The 21,275-nt window shown below is 36.7% G+C and overlaps 1 protein-coding gene across 1 annotated transcript in view; it reads left to right on the top strand.

Annotated features, from left to right (window-relative positions):
• The window catches only part of RNGTT (RNA guanylyltransferase and 5'-phosphatase), a 167,373-nt gene that overhangs the window by 128,104 nt on the left and 17,994 nt on the right, over positions 1-21,275 (top strand). Inside the window, exon 14 of the mRNA XM_056486456.1 lies at positions 5,741-5,807. Within this exon, the coding sequence (XP_056342431.1) occupies positions 5,741-5,807 (67 nt within the window). The remainder of the gene's footprint in view (positions 1-5,740; positions 5,808-21,275) is intronic.

Genomic DNA, 21,275 nt, shown 5'->3' with positions numbered 1-21,275 from the left:
GGTGGTTGCAGGAGCTGGTGAAACAGGCAACCATCAAGAATAAACCAGAAATAAAGTATCAAACTTGACTTACATGGAGCAATGAACTACTCTTCAAACATAATGTTTGTAGAGTTAAATTTTAGGATTGCATAATAATATTTGATAATAATTATTTCATAAATTGTCATCAATTCTGGGATTTTGTGAGCGCTTTTGTTGAAATGTAAGCATTTTCTGCTTCCTAGGGCAAGTGAATAGCTGAAGCTATTCACTTGGTGGGCTCTGTGCCCACCACTGCCAGTAGCATGGTTGCTTTCTTCCTGGGAAACCAGACACCCCAAGCCATGTGCTTGTTCATTGGTCTTCATTTTCCTTCTACTCATTCCACCTTTCCAGTGCCAATTACCTTTTTTCAGCCCTCCTGAAAAACACTGTGTTTTTCATTCCTACTCCCTGCTTTCCAAGCCTATCTTACCTCTGTGCTGTTGGCTAGAGCTTGCAAGTCTGTGTCCCTGCACAATGTGTCACCAGTCTTGCACCCACCAGAGCAAGCGCAGGAGCTGCTGCCTCGCACAGGAGCAAATTGCCGCGTTCAGCTCATCTGCAGTAACTTGCTCCTGTGAGAGGTAGCGGCTCCTGGCTCCTCCCTGCACCTTTATTTCTCTGCATGCTCCTCTCTGGAAGCCTCCTTCCATAATCTGCACAGCAACACTAGGTAGCCTAGAGGGAAACTCACAGCTGCTTGGCGTACAAACCACTCAAAAGTTAGTGTGTTCAGCTCTAGTTTGGGTGGCCCTGTTTGATAACCAGAGGGGATTTTCAAGGCAGCCTTTGAGTCTGAAGGGGTGGACATTCGGGTTACAGATCAAGGTACACCTCCCAACAAAATATGAAGGAACTCTTTGGCATCTGGTTTTCTGCTTTCACAAAATACTTCTTAATGGCTGGAGTATTGGTGGCTTGGTGAGCAGTGCCTGAATTTTTGTCAGTATTATCTTGAAATCACTGAATGATTTAGGTTGGAGGGGGCCTTCAAGATCATAAAGTTCTAACCCCTTGCCATGAGTAGGGTCACTGCTCACTAGACCAGGTGGCTCAAAACCCTATCCACCCTAATCTTGAACACTTCCAGGGATAGATTGCTTCTCTGAGCAACTTGTTCCAGTGTCTCACCACCCTCACAGGAAATAATTTATTCTTAATATCTAGTCTAATGCTACCTTGTTTCAGTTTAAAGCCATTCTCCTATGTCCTATCAGTACAGGCCCTTGTAAAAAGTTCCTCTCCAGCTCTGTTATTGCCCTCCCCCTTTCGGTGCTGAAAGGGTAATTCATCTTCATCTTAACATGTATTAGTAAGTTAGGAGGAACAGACTGTGTGTGGAGAAGAGGAAATGATCAGGCTTCTTTGAAACATGCTTCCCTCATAAAGTCCATAGCCAAGGGTCAGTGCTTCCATGGCCAAAGGCAATAGGAAGAAGGCAGTGGTACTGGGAATGTCCCAGCCCCGAGAGAAGGTCAGCTATGCTCAGGGAAGATGAGCTCCATGGTAGATCAATTTCTGCTTCTCCCATTCTCTAATCCTTTGGTTTTCTCCAGTCCAGAGCTCTAGCCTAGTGATTTCCAACCTGGAGAGCTGCTTTTTCACTCTTTTATGCCTTCCTTATCCCTTGTGTTCTACATACCCTGCTGTCCCAGAGTGCCTTACTCCAAGTTTCCTTTTACCCTAGCTCTTAGTCCTTCCCTGTGTTTATTTCCATTAATCACCATCACATCACTGTTGCCACTACTTTTTGGATCATCTGGCCTGACCATGCCCACTCTTATGGTCAACTTCCCCCACAAAAAGCAGTGCCTGGTTCCTGCAGCTTGGATTTTGAAAACATTGAGTACATTTATATCCCAGAAAAGACCAAATCTGGGGAAATTTAGTGATAACTATCTAGCAGCATTTTCTTGGTACCGGAAGGGCTTTTAAGACCTTGATATTATATTGTCAAAACTCTGAAATGGTTTATCCTAACACTTTTGGGGTCTTTATCTAATTTCCATTGAAATATAACTCTGCAGCTCTAACAGGCATGTTGAGCTAGAGATCTGCTCACTTGGGTGTATAGGAGAGAAAAGCATGGAGTGCTGTGTTACATATGCACAGCATATCTTAAAGAACTATTGTTTCTTGGTGTCATGTTTCTTTCCTTCAATGTACAGAAAAAAAAAAGGGAATTGTATGGATAACGTATTGAATGGAAGACACTACAAATAAAATATATGACAGTCTGTAAGCTAGGCAACTTTGTATATTGCTACATATTCTTAATTAAAAATAAATGTGTTGGAGTGCCAGTAAGCATCCATATTTTTGATGATTGTTTCTCATAATTTTAAGGTAATTATTTGAAGTGAAATTTAAAGGTAATTGTGCTGTGGAACTGTCATCACTGTTTTATATCGATTTTGGCCAATTACAAGTGATGTCCAACTTTTACCAGGGTTTGGCGTTGAGTACTGCTGATGGTGTTTTAAGAACAGGAGTGTGCAATTGTTTAAGTAAGAAAAAGAAGACTGACATTTAAAAGAAAGCATAGGTATAAAAGTGCTTATAACCAAACCTGCTTACCATTGGAAAGTCTTGAAAGGCAAAGGCAAAGGTTGAGAGTATTTGGGGAGAATATCTGTATCAATTTAGACACATTGACATTTATAAAATAAAGTTAATATTAGGTATTTAAAGGTACACTCTATTATTGCAGTAAAGAACTCCAAAACCAGTTATGTATAGTTTTAACTTTCTGACTGGTGGGAGGTACACCTAAGTGTCATTTAGAGGTCAGTTGTGCTGAGTTTCTGCAGATGAGATGGAGTTTGGCACATACTCCTCTATCTCGTCCCTCTCCTCAATGGTACATGGCTTTTTGGGAGTGCCACTGGTGGCTGCAGAGGTGGCTGCAAAGGAGTAGCTTGACTTATTCAGAGCCTCAGCAGTGACTCTTATCACAGCCTGCTTACCTCACCAGGTTCTTCTGGTGAGCTCAGCCTCTGAAATACAGAGATTATGCTCATAAGAAAGACCCAGAGTAAAATAACTTAGACTAGTGGTGAGATTGGGTATTTTTTTTAATTGCTCAGACCATTTAAGGGCATAAACCCCAGATATTTCAGAACATTAAATTATGATCATATTGGGGTGCTCATTTCAACCTTCTTGAGTTCTTAAATGGAAACTGACTACGTGTTGGTGATATAATTTTGAACTACAGAACTCAACAGGAATGTGTAAACTAGAGAAATATAGAATGTAACCTCTTATTTAAGGAAGAGAGAGCTACAAATAACTCCATTTCCTAAAAATTTTCCTAACATTGCTTTTTGAAGTGCTGTGTAAGTACAAATAAAAAGTTGTAAGTAAAACACTACTTGGCAGAGGCAGTGAAAGATGAATGAATGCTAATCAGCTTGTACTGTGTCAACATCAATCTTATTAAGGAAACCAAGTCTTGCAGTTCAATTGGAGTCTACATCAGTGATAGCATCTTAAAACTATGTAGACAACTGGGCAGTTTCCTGGAAAGACCACTATTAAAGTTCCCTGGATGCTTGTTACTTCTAAGTAAAGCAATCCTAAAGACTTTGATTTTTAATGGTCCTACATTTTTATCTGGTAAAATTAATGTGAAGAAATAACCACATGGGAATTATCACACTGAATATCTTCTCTTTTTTAAGGTCCCTTATTAGAAATACAGATGGTGGATTATTTTGTTTTTCTTTTCTGTCTTATAATAATTACGTGCAGTTCTTTGTAAGGATACTTAGTTGCTTTAAGGTGCTTCTCTCTGAAATATGATGACCTACCTTGAATTCTCTTTGTAGCCTCTTTAAATCTTCTTTGGTAATTACTTCCCATATGTTTCTTTCCATTTAGAAAACCATTGCATATTTTCTTATTTTAGCTCTAGGAGAAAGCTAGATCAATATGCTGGATTCCCTAGTTCCAGACACCTGAGTTCTGAATAAATTTGACTTAGTGTGACTGAAAATGAGCTCAATATGCTTACCCTGACTTATATATACTGCTGAACCACTGCATAACAATACAGGTCTTCCTGATGGAGACTGGCATACTGATAGGGGAAAGGAGGAATCCATTTGCCTGTCTGTACTATGGCTGATGTGGTCTGATCCTTACTGGTCTTTTCTTTCTATGGGTATTTCTGTCGGTGCACTGGAAATCTTTTTTATACCATATCTAATTAGAAAGGTTTTTGAAGAGTGATAGTTCAAACACCTCTTCTTACTTAGCTTTTTATATGTGTGAATGTTTTGATTTTGTAATTTTGCTGAGTTTCATCAATTCCCACTCTTGGTGAACCAGTTTAAAGTCATATATACCATATTGTTGTCAGAACTGGAATGAATCAAGATCATACTAAGGTATGTATGTTCTGTGGGCTCAAAGTTATTTACTTCCATCTGAGTTTCTGTTTTCTTTTCTTTATGAAAACAGGCTTGGCAATGGTGAGAAATGAGTTGAAAATGCCAGGTGACTTAGCTATAAAAAAAATCTCAGTATGAATTATAAGTGTGTGTATATATACATATTTTTATGTATGCTTAATGATGTAAGAAAGACATCTCAGTGTCATTGCTTAAGCTGAGTGATGCCTACATTTGTACTTATTTCTGGCTATTTAATTTAATTCATATGTGAGGCCTTATTGCTAAAGGGAATGGGATGTAAAATAGAAAGAAAAAATAAAATAGCAAACACTAAATGAAAACTTGGAGCTACTGAAGAGTGTGATGGGTTTTCAATGTCCCTTTTAATCAAAACAGAAACTTTCCAGGGTTTGTCATGAAAAAAGTCCTCATTATTATGAGGAACCTGTATTTCAGTACAATGGTTATGAGGCTCTAAACTGGAGGGAATGATTGCTGGGCCTTTGCTTAGCAAGAGGAACATTGTAATTATCCAGTCAGAACAGAACACTGCCCTCCTGCCCTTTTTGCTGGCCAGTGATGTTCTTGTCAGCCTGTTCATAACAGCAGTGCCCTAATGCTCCTCTGGAATTTGGAGTTTTTGTACTGATAGCATTGACTTGCACAGTATCTGCAGAAATCAAACTCTTTTCCAGAAGTATGAATTTGAGACAACTTACCCAGCTGTCCCTCTGGATCTGTCGTCTATGCAACAACTTTATTAAGACTTGAAAAGAACAGCAAGCACAAATTGTATCTGGGGCTCTTTTTATTTAGCAAGCCATTAGGCAGTATTACAGAGATTCTGTGTTATTTCTCTGCTTGTAGTGATGTCATTTTTGTATTACTGTGCATATTTTTATGTGCCTTAATCTGTTTTAACTCATGGGCTTGCTGCTTTGAATGTGTGTGTTCACGATTCTTTTCTCTTGTTGTCTCTTTGTCTCTAATGATCTCTAATAAATAGAAAAGGCACATACCTGCCATTCTTCCACATTACTGAGTGGCACCTATGACAAAGAAGCCTATGAAATGATTTTGTTGAAGACCTGCTTGAGACATAAACACTAATTACTGGTGTGCACCCGTGTTTAATGCACATCTTTCCTTCTTTATAGTAGTTCAAACAGAGTTGTATAATCAGATTTGCAAGGGTAACTCTTGCTATCATGGTGAAGATTGTTGTCCTGCTAGGGTGTTATTTTATTCAATTACTGCAGATGCAGAAAAAAAATATGGATGTAAAGTGATATCTTAAAAGATTCTTTTCATTTTTTTAGGCTACTCACCCAGAATGTTGGTCTTCTTTATGTTGGAAACTTTGACAGACCTTTTGCACAAATTAAGGTATGATTAATAAGCTGGAGGGGAGGGGGCTATTTCAATTATTTCACTTCTGTATGATTTAGAGAACTTCAGGACTTTAAGTTATCAGTACAGCTTCAGGAAAAACAATGGGAAATAGTGCTGCTTTGGTTATGTTTGCCATATTCTGGGTTTGCTTTTGGTTTAATCTGTGCTCTTAACTTGTCAAAGAAGTTTAGTTTTTCCAGTCATTATCTGATTAATTTTGACTCTGGTTTAGTTACCAAAAGGTTTTGTTGTCAGAGACATTGCAAAACTAAGCTGCTTTTGAAGCCCTGTAGTTCTTTAAGTGATCCTTGACAGGGAAGACACTGCAGTAAAAAGCACAGATTGTTTTCCCAGTATTATTAGATTTATTATGAAAGATCATACAATTGCTGGAAAATAATTTGTCTTTTATGACTTATTGTTTCTTTTTCTTTAGTAGAACTATAATAGCTTCAGTTCCTAATTGCCAGTTGCTAATTAGTTATTGCCATGTCACTTGCAAACAAAAATGTCTTAGAAAAATATATGGACTGATTCTGATGAGTGTCGTTGATATTTTCATTAGAACAAAGAGAGGGAGGCATTAACATGTCAGCCATTACACTGCAATGTGGAAATGTGGTATCTGTTTTAGAATGCTGAAGTGTTCCCATGTCCTAGATTATACCTGTAATTATTACCTATTCTGCACTTTTGGCTGCATTATTCCCTCCATCATGTGCATATGCTTGTGCTTCAGAATTTTAAAAACCTTAGTTTTGTTTTATATCAAAATGAAACTTAGTTTCTAAACCTCAGATGTGTTCTTTTGCCATCCACATTATGTTACTAAACAGTATTCCCAACTGTATCTAGCAAATACTTTTTATAACTTAAACCTTGGTACTGTATTAAAATTATTTTAAGATAAGAAATGCATGCTTTTCATTTTCCTATTTACCTTCATCTCCCTGGCTCCTACATGTGTGTTACTCAGTTTGGCTAATAATCAAACAATGAAAATATTACTTGCATGAAGCAGCTTGATAGAAGTTTCTTCAAAAATAACCTTGTATACTTTTGTTGGTACCTCTTAAGACTAGTGCTTCTTTAAAAGCTTTATAAAAGTTAACTATTCTCTGTTCTAAATGAAGTTCCTTTTCTGCTTGCTCCATCCACTTATAAGAATAGTAAGTAGCAAAATGGGAGATTTTTCCCATAGCTGGGAAGAGTTTAAGTCCACTGGGTGGAAGTGAGAGAAAAGAGATGAATACCCCACTTGTTTTCTGCTGCTTGCAGTCAGCAGTGGTACCCCTCCTAATACTTTGGGCAGGGAAGAGACCCTTCTGTTCACAGCACAGCTGCAGAGATGCTGTGCAGGATCCAGCTGCAGGACTGAGGGACAGGCCACTTGCAAATGCTTAGGGAAAGAGGGCACTAGCAGGATAAATACTAAGCATGCAGACAGCATCCTGCAATTTGCATGCAAGGTCTTCTCTGCTGGAAATGGTATCTGCATCCTGTTGCTTAATAGACTCAGCTGGACTTCCCTCCCTCAGTGTGCTTGAAGGATTTTCCACTAAATTTTCAACATAGAAAGCCATACTATCAGTGTGAGTTAAGGTATGTTTTTTTAGTCTTTTCAACCTAATGCCAAATTATTCTTTTTGGATCAACCTACCTCTTATGTCAAGAGAAGTGATGAGCAGTCATTCTCTATTCCTGATTTTTATCTTCCCCTCCACATTACCCCATCTTGCATCTTCCAGACCACAGAAACTTACTCCTAAAATCCAGCCTGTCTCTCCAATTAATTTTTTATTTTACATGCCCTTCTGTATTTCTACTGTTGTGTTTTTAGGGTAGGGGTTGGCATAGTGTTGAAGATACAGGCACAATAACATTTTCTGTTGTGTTTGCAGTTTTTTATATATGGTATCATGCTTGGTAAATACCTGATATACAGTTAATTTGAGAAAGTTAATGCTAGACTTTCTGGTAGCATATCACTGGTGTAGTCTCATCCTAAATGTTGCCTTTGCCACAGAATAGATTAACTGGATAATCAAATGAATTTCAGTTTGCTGAAAAGCCTATTTTCTACTCTAATTATTGGAGATTACATTGAAAAGTTTGAATGAGCTAATTCCACAAGCTGTACTCTATAAAATATAACATTTGTGGAGCTATAGGGATATATATGGGTTTGCACTCTGTTGCTTTGCTTTGCTTCTGGTGCTAAAAGCAATGCTGCAGTGGTGAGCTGATTGGTGTGGCTTGTTATTACCTTCAACTGGGAAATGGCATGTGGTTAACAAAGACAAAAAGGTTTTGGAATTGAAGCTTCTCTCTGATTGCTTGAGATTCTAAAGGGATTTTTGCTGCATGGCATCAGGAGGCACAGGTATGGAGTGATGGGGTCAAAACTTTATAGAGGTCTTTAACGCAAGAAGAAAAGGGAGTAATAATTTACACTGAGAGTTGGTGGTGCAAAAATAAGTTTTTGTACTCTGGGGATGTACAATGATCTTTCATAACTGTTGACACAGGTTTCTTTCATTCTTCCCCCAGCTCTTCTTAAGGTGTTTTATCTGCTTTTGCTAATGGTCCCATCAGTTAAAAGACCAATGAACTACATATGGTCCTTGAATATATGTAAGGCAGAGTCTTTATAACCTTTTAGTTCAAATATGCTTTTACACACTTTGTGATTGATTGGTCTCTCTTGTTATATAAATTACCCACTCATACTCATTTGCAAACATCCCAAGTATTACGTGTTCTATTAAGATATGGCATTTTCTGCAATTGTATGCATTAAGGAATGCCCCAAACCACTACAAGCCCTCTGCCAGTGTAGATTTATTACTCAAAGTGGACCATTATTAGAGAGCAGTACTTCCAGTGCATTTTAGTGCACTTTCAGTTGGACAAGTAGGAATGTTACCCGGTCTTTGAAATATTCATAGCAAACATATAAACTGCCATGCTAGTACTCATATATTCCTGTTTCAGTTTATATGCATTTACAAAACTGAAAAAACAAAAACTCCTTATTGAATTATCCCTTCCCAAAAACAAACATATTTGACTTTCCAAAACTGTGTAGGAGATAATTGCACCAGTGTCTTTGATGATGAAGAATTGTAGATGGCAATTCTGGGAAAAGAGTTTGAAATAGTAATGTCTCTTCTAGGATGATTTTTCTGTGTCTTTCTTTCTTATATCAATAATTCATTAATATACATTAATATTTATAATGTTTCTGAGACATAGCTGAACTGATAAGATTAAGTGAAATTACTTGATCTTCCTCCTCAACTTACTTTCAGTAGTATCAGTGGTTGTGCTAGATAGGTATTGGATATCTGTACTTCATTATGCAAAAGAAATGTGAATAATTTGCTCCTGAAACTTTAGAATCTTGCATCTGGTAGCAGATGGAGAGAAAAAAATGGGGAAAACGAGTTTTCCTGGCTAGAGGGATCTGCCTGGAACTTAACTTTTCTAATAATATGTGAGTTCATAGGTATTTTAATTTATTTCAGGATTTTTTATGTTGCTACTTCGGACAGAGTTTATGATAGAACATTTAAGTTTTTGCACAGTGTTTGTGATTGTGATTATAGGGTAATATTTAGTCAGTTTCAGTAAATTCAGTGACGTATATAAATGATGACTGTTTCAGTTAGCTTATGAGACAATTAATTATTTCAAAATTCTGCTATGGTAAAGGGTTTTAATTTTTTTTTCCAGGAGATTGTTCTTTAAGGTTATATTGAAGGAATCAATTTAATAGAGGGTAGTTACTTTTAATAATTTAGTTTTGTTTCTAAATAAAATTATTCTAAATTATTGTAGAATCTTAATGTCCATTCAGTAGTAGTGTAGAATAGTTTCACCATAAATGTTTGCTTTCAGTATCTTTTCCCATTAAAGCTATGGTAGTAGTAGTAATAGTAGTGGTTACTGTCATACACTCCTGCTGTCTTTCAAAGACCTCTGGAGCAATGCAATGATTTGCAGCTTTCTTTGGATCTTAATTGGTTGTATTTGTTAAACATCTCTTGGAAATTTGATGAGATGATAATGTAAGTGATAATCTTGACCAAAAATATAAAGTATTGTCATCACCTGGAATTAACTGGCATGCTTTCTTCTATCTTTTTCCCTAAATATTGTTAGTATTCTTTTGCTAACAAGGAAGCTATTAAAGCAAAAACCTTATCATAGAAATTTTGTGTTTATTAGAAGTAACTAAATCCATTTTCCCAGTATACATAATAATTGCCCATAATGATGGTAGGGTATGTTACTGGAGTTTTATGATGCATTGTTTTTAAACTTGAGATTTGATCAATGTAGATTACAATTAAAATTTAGCTACACTATATGCAGTAATTATATCTATAAAGAAAATCATACTGCTTAATCAATTTATTAGGATTGTCAGTTTTTGCAGTTCAGTTCCTAGTAGCTTCTGGGGTTAGGGGAAATGGTTCAGTACACTGTGTTCTCCATTATTAATAAGTAATGAAGCTTCTGGCAGTCTTTACTATGAGCTAATGACTAGTTTCATTTTTTGGCTTTCTTAGCACATTAAATTACCATTTAAATAAAGATTAATTACTACTGTTTTATTTTTAGTATTTTAAGAGTAGTTATTAGAAGTTTCATAGTAACTACTACTTTGTTCAAAATAGAATTGTTCGATTTGATAGAATATGAGGAAAGTTAAATTGAAAAGAATATTTTGAAAATAATAATGTGTTATTAGTATTTTGGTTTTGATTGTAGGATCCCAGTGGAAAATTCTGAGTTTTAAGTTTGCTTCTGGGGAATTTGCTGCTGTAGTTACAGCAGTCTTGCTGTCAAGAACTAGCAAGGAATCAAGATCTCTGCTCTGACCTACACCTCTATAGCCCTAATCTGTGATTTTATTAAACTTGAGTACAGAATTCCTGATTGCTGAAGCAGCTAAGCTGACCACCTACACTCCAGGAATGTAGTTTGGTTCTAAGCTATTATTTGTCCAACTGCCTCATTTTCCCTTGGCAAGTAGACTTTTAATTAAAAACATGATAAAGCATAGTAAAGTTCTGCTAGAGAGAGGCCTTGCAGCAGGTAATCACCCCAAAATAATTTCTTTGATCATATCAAATCCAAACCTGTAGACTCTTCAGATACAAATCCATCCATCTGTACTTTAAGATCTGCCAGCAACTGCTTAGCACCTCAGAGAATTTACTGTAATGTTCCCAAGAGCTGAAATCTCATGAGCATAGTTACCTTACCTTTGTTCAAACACGCAGTCTGAACTGATGTCTGAGAACCAAGTCAAACATAATTCATTACTCCTTCAGCAATGTCAAACCTCTGTAGTTGATTACTGAAATAGTTGGCCACAATTTACCAAATAATCCTTTCCTGAAGAAGAGGGAGCCAGGAATGAATTTATGGTCTTGCTGCTCTTAAGAGGTTATTTTTTAAAGCAGGATAAGCTGCTGATTTCTCAACTGAAGCTGGCATGTTTTTCTTCCCTAAGCAATGATGACTTCTACTCCCAGTTAGTGATCCCAAAGCTTGTTTAGGGTACAGGTCTTCAGACCATGCAAAATCTAGGGAAAGAATTAGTGCAGCTTTTACCACACAATCAGTTGCTGTCCAGACAGAGCTCCACAGCAGCAGTGTGGTCTGTAAAGTGTTTTACAAAAAATGTTTAAAAGCTTTCACTTTGAGCATGTTGACAGCCACTAAGAAAGAGTATGTTGGTGTCTTAATTATTTGATGCTTTGCTTACTGGACTTGAATACAGAATCACAGGGGGTTTTGTGTTCACGACCAGGGCAAATAGTAGAGCAAAACAATTTCTCATTTATCATGGTCAAGTCATAACCTGAATTTTGTCTTTGTAGCCTATCTCCCCTTCTTACTGTTTTGTGCTGTTACTGTGTTTTATGTGATGTGAAATGCCATAGAATATGACGTAGGGAAATCATGTCTTCAGCTTGAAGATAGTACAGCCCTAGAATCTCTGAAGTGAAATGTTCCTGAGAAAACAGAAATGCAGATTTATCTGTGTTTGGTTCTGGTTGTTCACATTGAAAGCAAGTAATTTCAAACAGAAAGAGACATCACTGGGTTGAACAGGGGCCTGTCAAATTAAAGACAAAGAGCTGTAGCCTTCTTTAGCTTAGCAAAGTAGTGTCAGAGAAGGATTGTTTCATCTTATTAGCCGAGTTAACATGAGCAGTGAGGGGAAGAAAAACGGGAGATTATTTTTGTCTAGGAAAGTAATGATAGAACAGCAAATGGGTTATCCTGGACAGAAATAATTTTGTTCTGGAAGCTAAAGAATGCTGTGAGAGCTACAGATCTGGATCCAACTTCTACTAGGAACAAATACCTTGACAGTGTTGAGAAGCAGCGTGATAATTACATGATTTCATGATTGTGGAAGAAGAAGAAGAAGATAAATCCAGGTAATCTGAGTCCCTACATTTCATTAAACAGTCGCTCTAAATTAAAATACACAAAATGAGGATAAAGCTGTATAATCTACCTCTTCTGAAGTATAAACTGCATCTTTAGGCCAAAGTAATCAACATTAATCCTATATACTTATTATTGTTAACAGTCTTCCAAGAGAACTGGTGGGTGGCTCTTACATTTTATAGAGTTTTGTGGGATGTTACAGCAGGATTTTCATATCCTCTTGCTACTTGTAGAAGCTGTACTGGGCATCATTGGTATTGCTAGTATTAAGCTACTGAGAAACTGTGTAAAGAAATCCCTCTCTTTATTTTTATTATTCTGTCTTTTGTGGTAACCACCTATACTTGGGTGTTAGGCAGAAGTCAACACATGGAAACAGTTTTAGCACCAAAACTTTAAAAATAGGCTGATGGAGAGATAATATTTCAAAATAAATGTCTCAGTATAGTGAGAATTTTGGTTTTTTTCCTAATGTTTATTGGTACAAGATGACAGTGTACAGTCTTCTTATGGGAAGTTGTACAATGCTGAGATAATGCCTTCTGGAGCCTGAATCTATCCTTTTCCACTCATTCCTTTCTTCTGCACTGTTTCCACATCATTCCACAGTACTGAGTCATATTCAGCATCATCTTTTTTTTTATCTTCAGGGTTCTCTGAGATATATGAAAAATTACCTGGCATAGGGTTGTAGACTGTATTTGCCTTTGGCAGGAATGATGAAAGGTTTTACGTTAAAAATAAAGTTGATAATTCTCAGCAGCAAGATGGTTTTCAGGAGGACACCCTAGGACTTGGAGTGCACTTGGTGGAACTTGGATTTCTTGTGTTTAAGGTGCTTAGACATCTTGGAATCTTCTACCTCAAGCTCCAGATGCCTTTCTTTGTGTCCTAAACAATAATTGGAACATATTCAATAACTAAATTCTGAATTCATTAGAGTGGTAACAGAATCCATGGGAGGTTCTGCCCTACCCACACAGTTGAAAACTTGTAAAGAAGGTGGGGGAAGTGCTAGGGAGAATTTACTGAACTAACTGCAAGTTAGAAAATATAAGGTGCTAGCAAAAAACCACCAACTGCTCATTCCTAAATTATATGTTTGTAAAAGGTAGTAAATTTAGCTCATTTTGGAAAAAAAAAAGGCACTTTTGAACCATTACTTAAAGAATTAATTAGGAAAGGAAAAAAAGTATATGGCTTAATTAATTCTTTATCCCTTGACTTCTTTCTTACCTATCTCTACATTTTGACATTGTTTGCTGCAGCTTTTCTCTATCCTTGCTTCTCTTAAGGGCAAGAGGTCCTCACTGCCTGTGTGTTTCTACAGAGCCTGGAATATTAGAACTCTCAGTCCTGCCTGGGAATTTTAGATATCAATAGTATAAATAAATAGTAATATCTTATGTATTTGCATTTATATTACAGTAAAAGTCAGCATACAGTGGACATATTTACTCTCTGTAGACATATTAAAGAGCAAAAATAAAATACTTTAAAAAAATCTAGCCTTAGAACTGGTGATGTAAACAGAGAATAACTATAAAATCTGCATTAGCACTGCAAAAACTGAAGCAGTGATTTTGTATGCTGTCAGAATTGCCGCCCCTAAGAACAAAATGTTAATGAGCTATAATTTATAAATTCATTCTCTTCTGATGGATCAGGCCTCATTTTGCTTTTTGTCATGATTATAGCCATGAATTCAGTTTAAAAAATGGTTCTCTGTAAAGCATGCAGTGTTCCATAGAAGTCCACAGAATTAAGAATATTACCTCTGCAGTTTTCTCTTGTTGCTGCCAAAAAAATAGAATAATTGGTTTTTTGTTTTGGAATATGACTTTCTTTGGAGTTTTTGGTTGAGTTTTTGGGGGCTTTTTTGTGGGGGGGAACGACAAATTTTGTTTCAGCTCCTAGCAGATTTTTTTTAAAATAAATCAAGTTTGTTCTTGACAAGCATGGGGTGAAATAAGCCTTCTGAAAGATTTAATTGATTCCAGATCTTAATTTATTGAGCGTTTTTTGTTGTTTTCTGTTTACCTCTGCATTAACTGTGTAAAGAAAAAAAGCCTTCAAATGCTTTTCATGAGTATTTTAAAAATGAACAGATTGCAGTTTTTTTCAAGCCTTCCATTTCCTGGGCTTACAAATGCCTTGTAGCAATACAAAATCAGTGTGAGCTTACCTCATTTCTCAAAAAGCTTAGAAAAAACAAGTGCTGACAAAGGAACCTCAGCAAGTTCAGGAGCAGCAAATTCAGAGTTGTGCATTGGGGGCAAAATCTGGAGCCTTTGAGTGGCCACAAGTTGAGCTGAGCCAGCCACATGCTGTGGCACTGGGAAAGGTCAACCCCACCTTGGGCTGTCTTAGCCAGGGTGTTGCCAAGTGGAGGAAGGTCCCTGTTCTCTGCTTAAGCATTTCTCAGAGACATCTTGTGTAACTGTGCACAGTTCTGGCTGCCTGGGGCATGAGAAGCCTCTGGAGTGACCCCTGTGGGGGTCATGGCAAAGGGAAGAGCATATGGCCTGTGTGGAGAAGTTAAATAAATAGTGTTTGTTTAGAAGAGAAGGGCCCTAATTGCAATCCTCCATCATCTAAAGTGAGATTGCAGAAAGAAAGAAAGATACCTCTCAGAGATGCCTGGGGAAGGACAAGCAGGAAAATTCCAGTTGAATGTAAGAAAAATTTTGCTTGGAGGTTGGTTGGGTGCAGCAGCAGGTTTCCTGAAGACACTGTAAAATCTCTGCCTGTGGAGATTTTCAAAGTTTAACTGGAAGAGACCAAGAGCAACCTGACTCATCTTTGAAGTTAACCAGCCTAGAGCAGGAGACTGGATTGGGTGTTGGTTGGGTGTCCCTTCTGAATATTTCTGTGGTATTTTGGAGTATAAGTAGTCACTGCTGTGAAACTTAACTAGTTCATAAGGATATATTATTGGGACATTTTAGAGTTGGATGTTTCTGAACCTCTTCTGTTACTGATTAAATAGAGCTTAATTTCAATCTGTAATATGAGCACACAGTATTCCTGTCAGTTCTTCCTTATCTTTTCCAATGGCTGTGACCACAGCTTGCATTATACAAGGCTTTCAGTACTTCCATTCTTCATATATTGGGATTTTTCCTGTTAAATGTTTACCTTGAAAGTGTCTGCTTTTCTCGTAACACAAAGAATACAAAAAGATGCAACCTTTTTCCATTAAGAGGTAGAATTGCATTATATTCCAGAGATCCTATGGTCATCTTTCAAAGAACATGCTGTGTTTTCTTCACTAAAATGTTTATTTAGTAGAAGAAAGATGGGTGTTTTACTTTGAAGTCATTCTGCAGCTGTTTTCCCATAATGACACAGTATGGATTTTTTAATGGAGTATGCAGTATATGTTGATAATAAAGCATCTCTGGTTTAATCTAAAATTTTGTGAGTCTAACTGGTGCTGAGAGAAGCTGGTGTTCTCAGGAATATCTCTAAAACTCAAGAGGTTTATAGATTGTTCAGAGCCACGTAACTAATTTGAAAAGAAATATAGCAAAGAAGAAAAGAAATTTGAAGTGGCAGCAGTAGCAGCAAAGCTCAGGAGTAGCAGGCTGGAAGAGCAGCCTGAGTAGCTGCTGGATGTAAATAAGCCAAGAGACTTTGTAAGTGTGTGAAATGGAGTTTAACTGTTGTGCATTAGTGAGGGAAGAGGGTGTGTAACCTGAGGAAACAACACTTGTATATGTGCTGGGAGCTTACAAGTCATACTATCTAACATTCATACCTTCCCTTCCCCTACAGTCTTGTCTGTGGCCCTGCTCCAGCAGCAAACTGACCCTTAGGAAAAGCCTCCAAAATTAATCCCTGGGACCATTAGTATTTTCTTCTTCAGTTGTTTTGGATGAGGTACCCCTGTTGTACTGCCCACAAGATTAAGCCAAAATGCAGTTTTTTATCACGTTAGAGATGTTTGATTTGGAGTGTCCCCATTTCCTTTTGTTTGGTAAGTAATGAGATTTGAAACCAGTAGTAGCTAATGTATGTGCCATGAGACTTTAGTGGTTTTTTGTTTTTTTTTGTCTCAGCATTACTTTTACTTAAATTCATTTGCTTTCTTACCTTACTGGTAATTTCCCAAGTATTTATCATTGACCCCCTACAGATACCATTCTGAGAGGTACAGTCCTACAGAAAACTGGATTTTCAGAGCAGTAAGCTGATTATTCTTATGGTAGTTTTCCTATGCCCAGTGGTATGGAAACATACTGTGATGAATGTGAGCATTAGGACATGCAGATTAGGTCTCATTATAATAGCACATTAATAGACAGTTTATTTTCCACTTTGAAAAGATGGCAAAACAAAAGGCTTAAGCTCTGTTTCTGAACCACAAATTTATTGCTCACTATCAACTAAAAATTGCTTAGAAAGATCCTGGAAATGAAAGGTTTGTTTTAGCAGCAGATGAGCATAGATATTGCAGATATTTCTCATCTGCTTTGCGTTGAGCTTTCATGCTTGTCACAGTGGAATAACTGATCAGGTCATTGTAAAACTGCCAGATTTCTTGTGCTGTAGTGCAAGTTGTGCTTTGCTATTGTCCTTGTCCTCTTTGTCACATTGTTCTTTCACAAGCTTCCGTGTTTGAGAGTGTTCTGGCTCCCATACATGGGTGATTTGGGGTTGGCAATGTCTTTAGTTTTGCTTTCTTATGTTTTATAAAAATCATCTGGCAGAGAGAATGATTTGTCCATGATGATTTTAAGCTCTTGAACATGGTAATTTGTTGCTGCAGCTGTTCTTCTGTTATAACTGCACTGTCAAACCTGGTTTGGGTGTGCCTCTGCACATAGAGAGTGTAATTTGTTCTGAATAATTGAGGATACCTTGATGACAACAGCTGTTTATGAGGCCAGCTCCTATGCTTCACTGAGTGGCGGTGGGGACTGTTATTTCCTTTGATGTAGACATCCCCACGCTTAGTTTCCATGAATGTGATTGCATTTGCATTTTCTTTTGACTAGAATATAATAGTCACACAGTGTGGCAGTGTGCTTAAGTTTCTTGGAGTTTTAGGCTATTTAGGAAACTTATTGTAGATAATTATCTTCTCAGAGAAAGTAGTGTTCTAAAATTGTGTGTCTTCATTGTTTCCATCAGAAAATACTTATTTCATAACATGTTTGTGATCATAATTGTTCTTAATTAATCTCTTCTGATTTTTGAAATAAGTTCTTTATCTTTTCTTTCTCTATTAGAGGCTTTTGTTGGTAGTAGAGGCAATTGAAATAAAGGCAGTGGGATGGATAACAGTCAAAGAGAGAAAATAAATAAAAAAATAGAGTCTAAGTAAAATTTTAAATATCAGACACTATTAGAAATTAATTCTAATTGAAAGGGGCAACAAAAGATGTTTTAGGCATTTTTTTTACTTTTTCTTAGTTGTTTATTGTTTTAAAGAATTGGAACATCAGCCAAGATCTGGCTTGAGGGGGGAAAAGAAAGCAAATTGTTACTGTACAGTTTATAGGCAGAGAGTATCTAAATTTATTAAGCTTTTTAGAGGTGAATTATTTTGAATCTGAACTGAACAAATGAGGTTGAACTTGATAAATGAGCTTGAACTTGTAGTACCTTTGCGAAATGCAGATGATAATGTCTTTAAAATAAATTACTCATGAATAAATCAAGACGTTGAAGTTGCAAAGGGTGAGAGATGGTATAATAGGGAAATTCTTTGACTAGGAAATTGTTTCTGAGACCTTTCTTTATAGTATACGTAAAATGAATAGTGAATATCATGAATGAGAAATATTTTAAATGTCAGATACCGATAACATTGGAGAAAAAGAAGTTGATGGCAAAAATTATCGTATTGAGAGGTACTGTGCTGGTTTAGGGCTAGTAAAAGGCAAATGCAGATTAAATTTAGATAAATGAAAAAGAATAGGATTGCAAACAATAACACAGAGGTAGAAGAAATATCAAATGAGATAATTATGCAGGATATCAGCTTTGAAAGAAAACGGGATTGTAGATAATATCCTGTCTAATTAGAATACCTATAAAGAAGGTCACATGATCTAATTTCAGCCACCATAGACCCTGCAGGCTCCTTGTATGGAGGAAAACAGTTGAATCCAAGGGTGAGTCAGGGATCCTCTAAGAAAAGTGCATGATGGTTGTCTCAAGTTGATCTTTCAAATCACTTTCTAGAGGTGCCAGTCTCTCCCTGTGGATTACATACAGGAACTAGTTCCTAAATTTTAGGTAACTAATATAGTGGTGCAAATACTCATCTTGCCTTTCTCTCTTCTAAGTACGAGATTAAAGGCTGGAGAAAAACCACATTCTTATTGTACAGCTGGTTTAGCTGGAAGTGAGCACTTCCAGTAAAGTATTCCCCACAGACAAGTCCTGTAGCTTGATTGTCACTTCAGCTACTGGTAATTGATTCTCAGATATCCATTTTTTCCACTGTTTCTATCCTAAAATAAAAGTCTTCAAAACGAGGTAAGTCCTGCAAGCTTAGAGTCTGTTAGAGCTCTGATGAGAAAATTGGTGTCTCTTAGAGAAGGTTAGCAAACAAGGAGGAAGTTGTAACTAAACTAGATTATGCCCATGAAAGACTGGCCTGTAGGAAAAAGATGAGATTTCATAAGAGAAAAAATAGAAGGATGCTGATCTATCCAATGAAATGATAAATAGCACCTATACACTTTAAAAATGTCCTTGATATCAACAAAACAGTAATTCTAGGGGAAAATGAAGCTGTACATAGACAGTAAATCAAGTAAGATTATTTTTTTCCCGAATTCTTAATTTATTTCTGTATTTGTACAATTTACAGTAAAATATTTAAATTATTTCTTCATCAAATATGGTTTCACAGTTCTCATTGCAAGGGTCACATATACCTTTCCTTGGCAGTTTTCTAGAAGGATTATAGTAAATAATATTGGTAAAGTTTCACATTTGAGAGAGAAATACATATTAAAACTCAATTGACTAAAAGTGATGCAGTATCTTGTTATGTAATGGTCAACAAAACCATTATTCATGTACTTTTTATTTGGCAGTAGTAAAACCACTGCGGTTTTCTCTTTCTAGCATCAAGTGAGAATAAAAGTGAAGAACAGCAGAACTCAGTGGTGCTATTGTATTTCAGCAGATTGAAATTTTCAAAATGCCACTTCTACTTCTCTCCAAATGAAAAAAAGGTTGATTGTAGAGACAATAGCATATTATAACTTTGGGAAAATAGTTTAGAAATATTTGAAAAGATCAGAGATGTGGCAGCATTGTTAGAACCATTGTGCAGAGACTTTATATGAATTGCCAAGCACTGTAGATGTTTTCATTTACTGGGAAGGGAACTGTAAATACGCAGTATTGCTTTTTATGTTACTAACTTCAGTGAGTTAGTGTTTAATTGGTATACAGAAAAATTTCTGCCAGTGAGTTTACTACCAAATGCTATAATGAAATGTCACTTCTTTTTAAAAAGTGTTACTTTCCCTTGGTTAGCTGAAGTACTAAATCCATTTCAGTAAATGAATCTATTGATTTCAGCTTAATGTGTTGTAATAAAAAATATTTGAGCATGTCCTCAGTGGTAGATTCATGAGATGCCATGCTGGATTCTGTATGGCAATGATGTGAGATTTTTCTCTGTTTTTCGTGCATGAAGTAGTGAAGTCAGCATTGTTTCAGAACAGAATTAATGACCTGGGGTCTGCTGAAAGCCAGTTGTCTCACTTAACTGTGCAGAAGCCATCCATGGACTCTCACTGGGTCAGCCAAGACCCTGATGGTGCTTTAAGTGGGAGGCAGTGATGCTCTAGCCAAACAGAGCTCTTGAACCTCTTGGTCCTTGCAGAGGTGGTTAATACTGACCTTGATCCTCACTGCCTTGAGGAGCTGCCCATTGCCTGCATGTTCCTTATGCACCACACAAGAAATAAAATGCCCCATTAGTCTTGTACATTAACCTACCCAGGTGTAATTTAACAGAAATACACACAAGTGCAGCCCAGCTTCTGCTTCATTTCATTAGTGGGTCATGGTTAGCCATGCTTGATTGGTGATCGTTGCAGGAGCAGATTAACTACATGTTGTAGCATTTCTTTTAAACCTTTCTGGGGTGTAGGGAAGAAGCTGATCTGTAGTAGAAGCAATGTAAAGGAACATACAAAAGCAGGATTAGAGACAATAGTGGTTTTGTTCCTTTAGAAAATAATGCAAGGTACAATTATTGCAGTTTACTACATCATTACATTCTCTTTCCACGTGTTACACTTTGGGTACCATTAATGCATAGAAAGGGGTTTAGAATACTTTAACTTCAATAGAAGGAAAGCAAAGGATGTCTCTGATTAATTTAGAAGGACATTTATAGATCAGTGAGTCAGGTTTTGGATTTACAATACTGAAGTTAGTGCAAACACTAAAGCAAACAGACTTTGAATTACTTAATTACTACCTTGTTAATATTTCATTCAGAACTTTAAGGAAAAATCTGTACTAACTAATTACTAATTAGTAATTAGTGCTAGTAGTTATAGCAGGAAACTACAAACCAAGACTTTCATGCATTTCCCCACTGTGTGTGCTCTTGCCTGACAAATCAACTCCCTTTTACTTTGTACTTCTCAACTGCAGAATTATGTACATAAAGCTGTTTTATCTATAGTGTGCTAATGAAATGAGTTTAACATTACAAGTTACTTATACGTATTACAAGTATATAAGAATGCACTTTGAGGTTATTGGATAGCAGTTTTACAGACTTGCCATTGCTGTTACCACGTTTTTCTTTCTCTTTTCCTGTCTCTGTTTTTCTAGGGAAGAGAGCCTTTAAGGATTTTTTTTTTCCTGGATGGAATTGTTAGTGTCACTGGCTGTCTCTAGAAACGGCTTATGATCTTACTTGAAATACTATTACATCATGTGAAAAGCAAAACAAATATTTTTAGCTGCATTTGTTAGCGAACTAAGGCTATTTTGGTCCCT

Source organism: Oenanthe melanoleuca, chromosome 3 (assembly GCF_029582105.1).
Source record: "Oenanthe melanoleuca isolate GR-GAL-2019-014 chromosome 3, OMel1.0, whole genome shotgun sequence".
Classification (NCBI taxonomy): Eukaryota; Metazoa; Chordata; class Aves; order Passeriformes; family Muscicapidae; genus Oenanthe; species Oenanthe melanoleuca.
The sequence above is the reverse complement of the archived record's forward strand: the minus strand, read 5'-3'. Positions and strand labels throughout refer to the sequence as shown.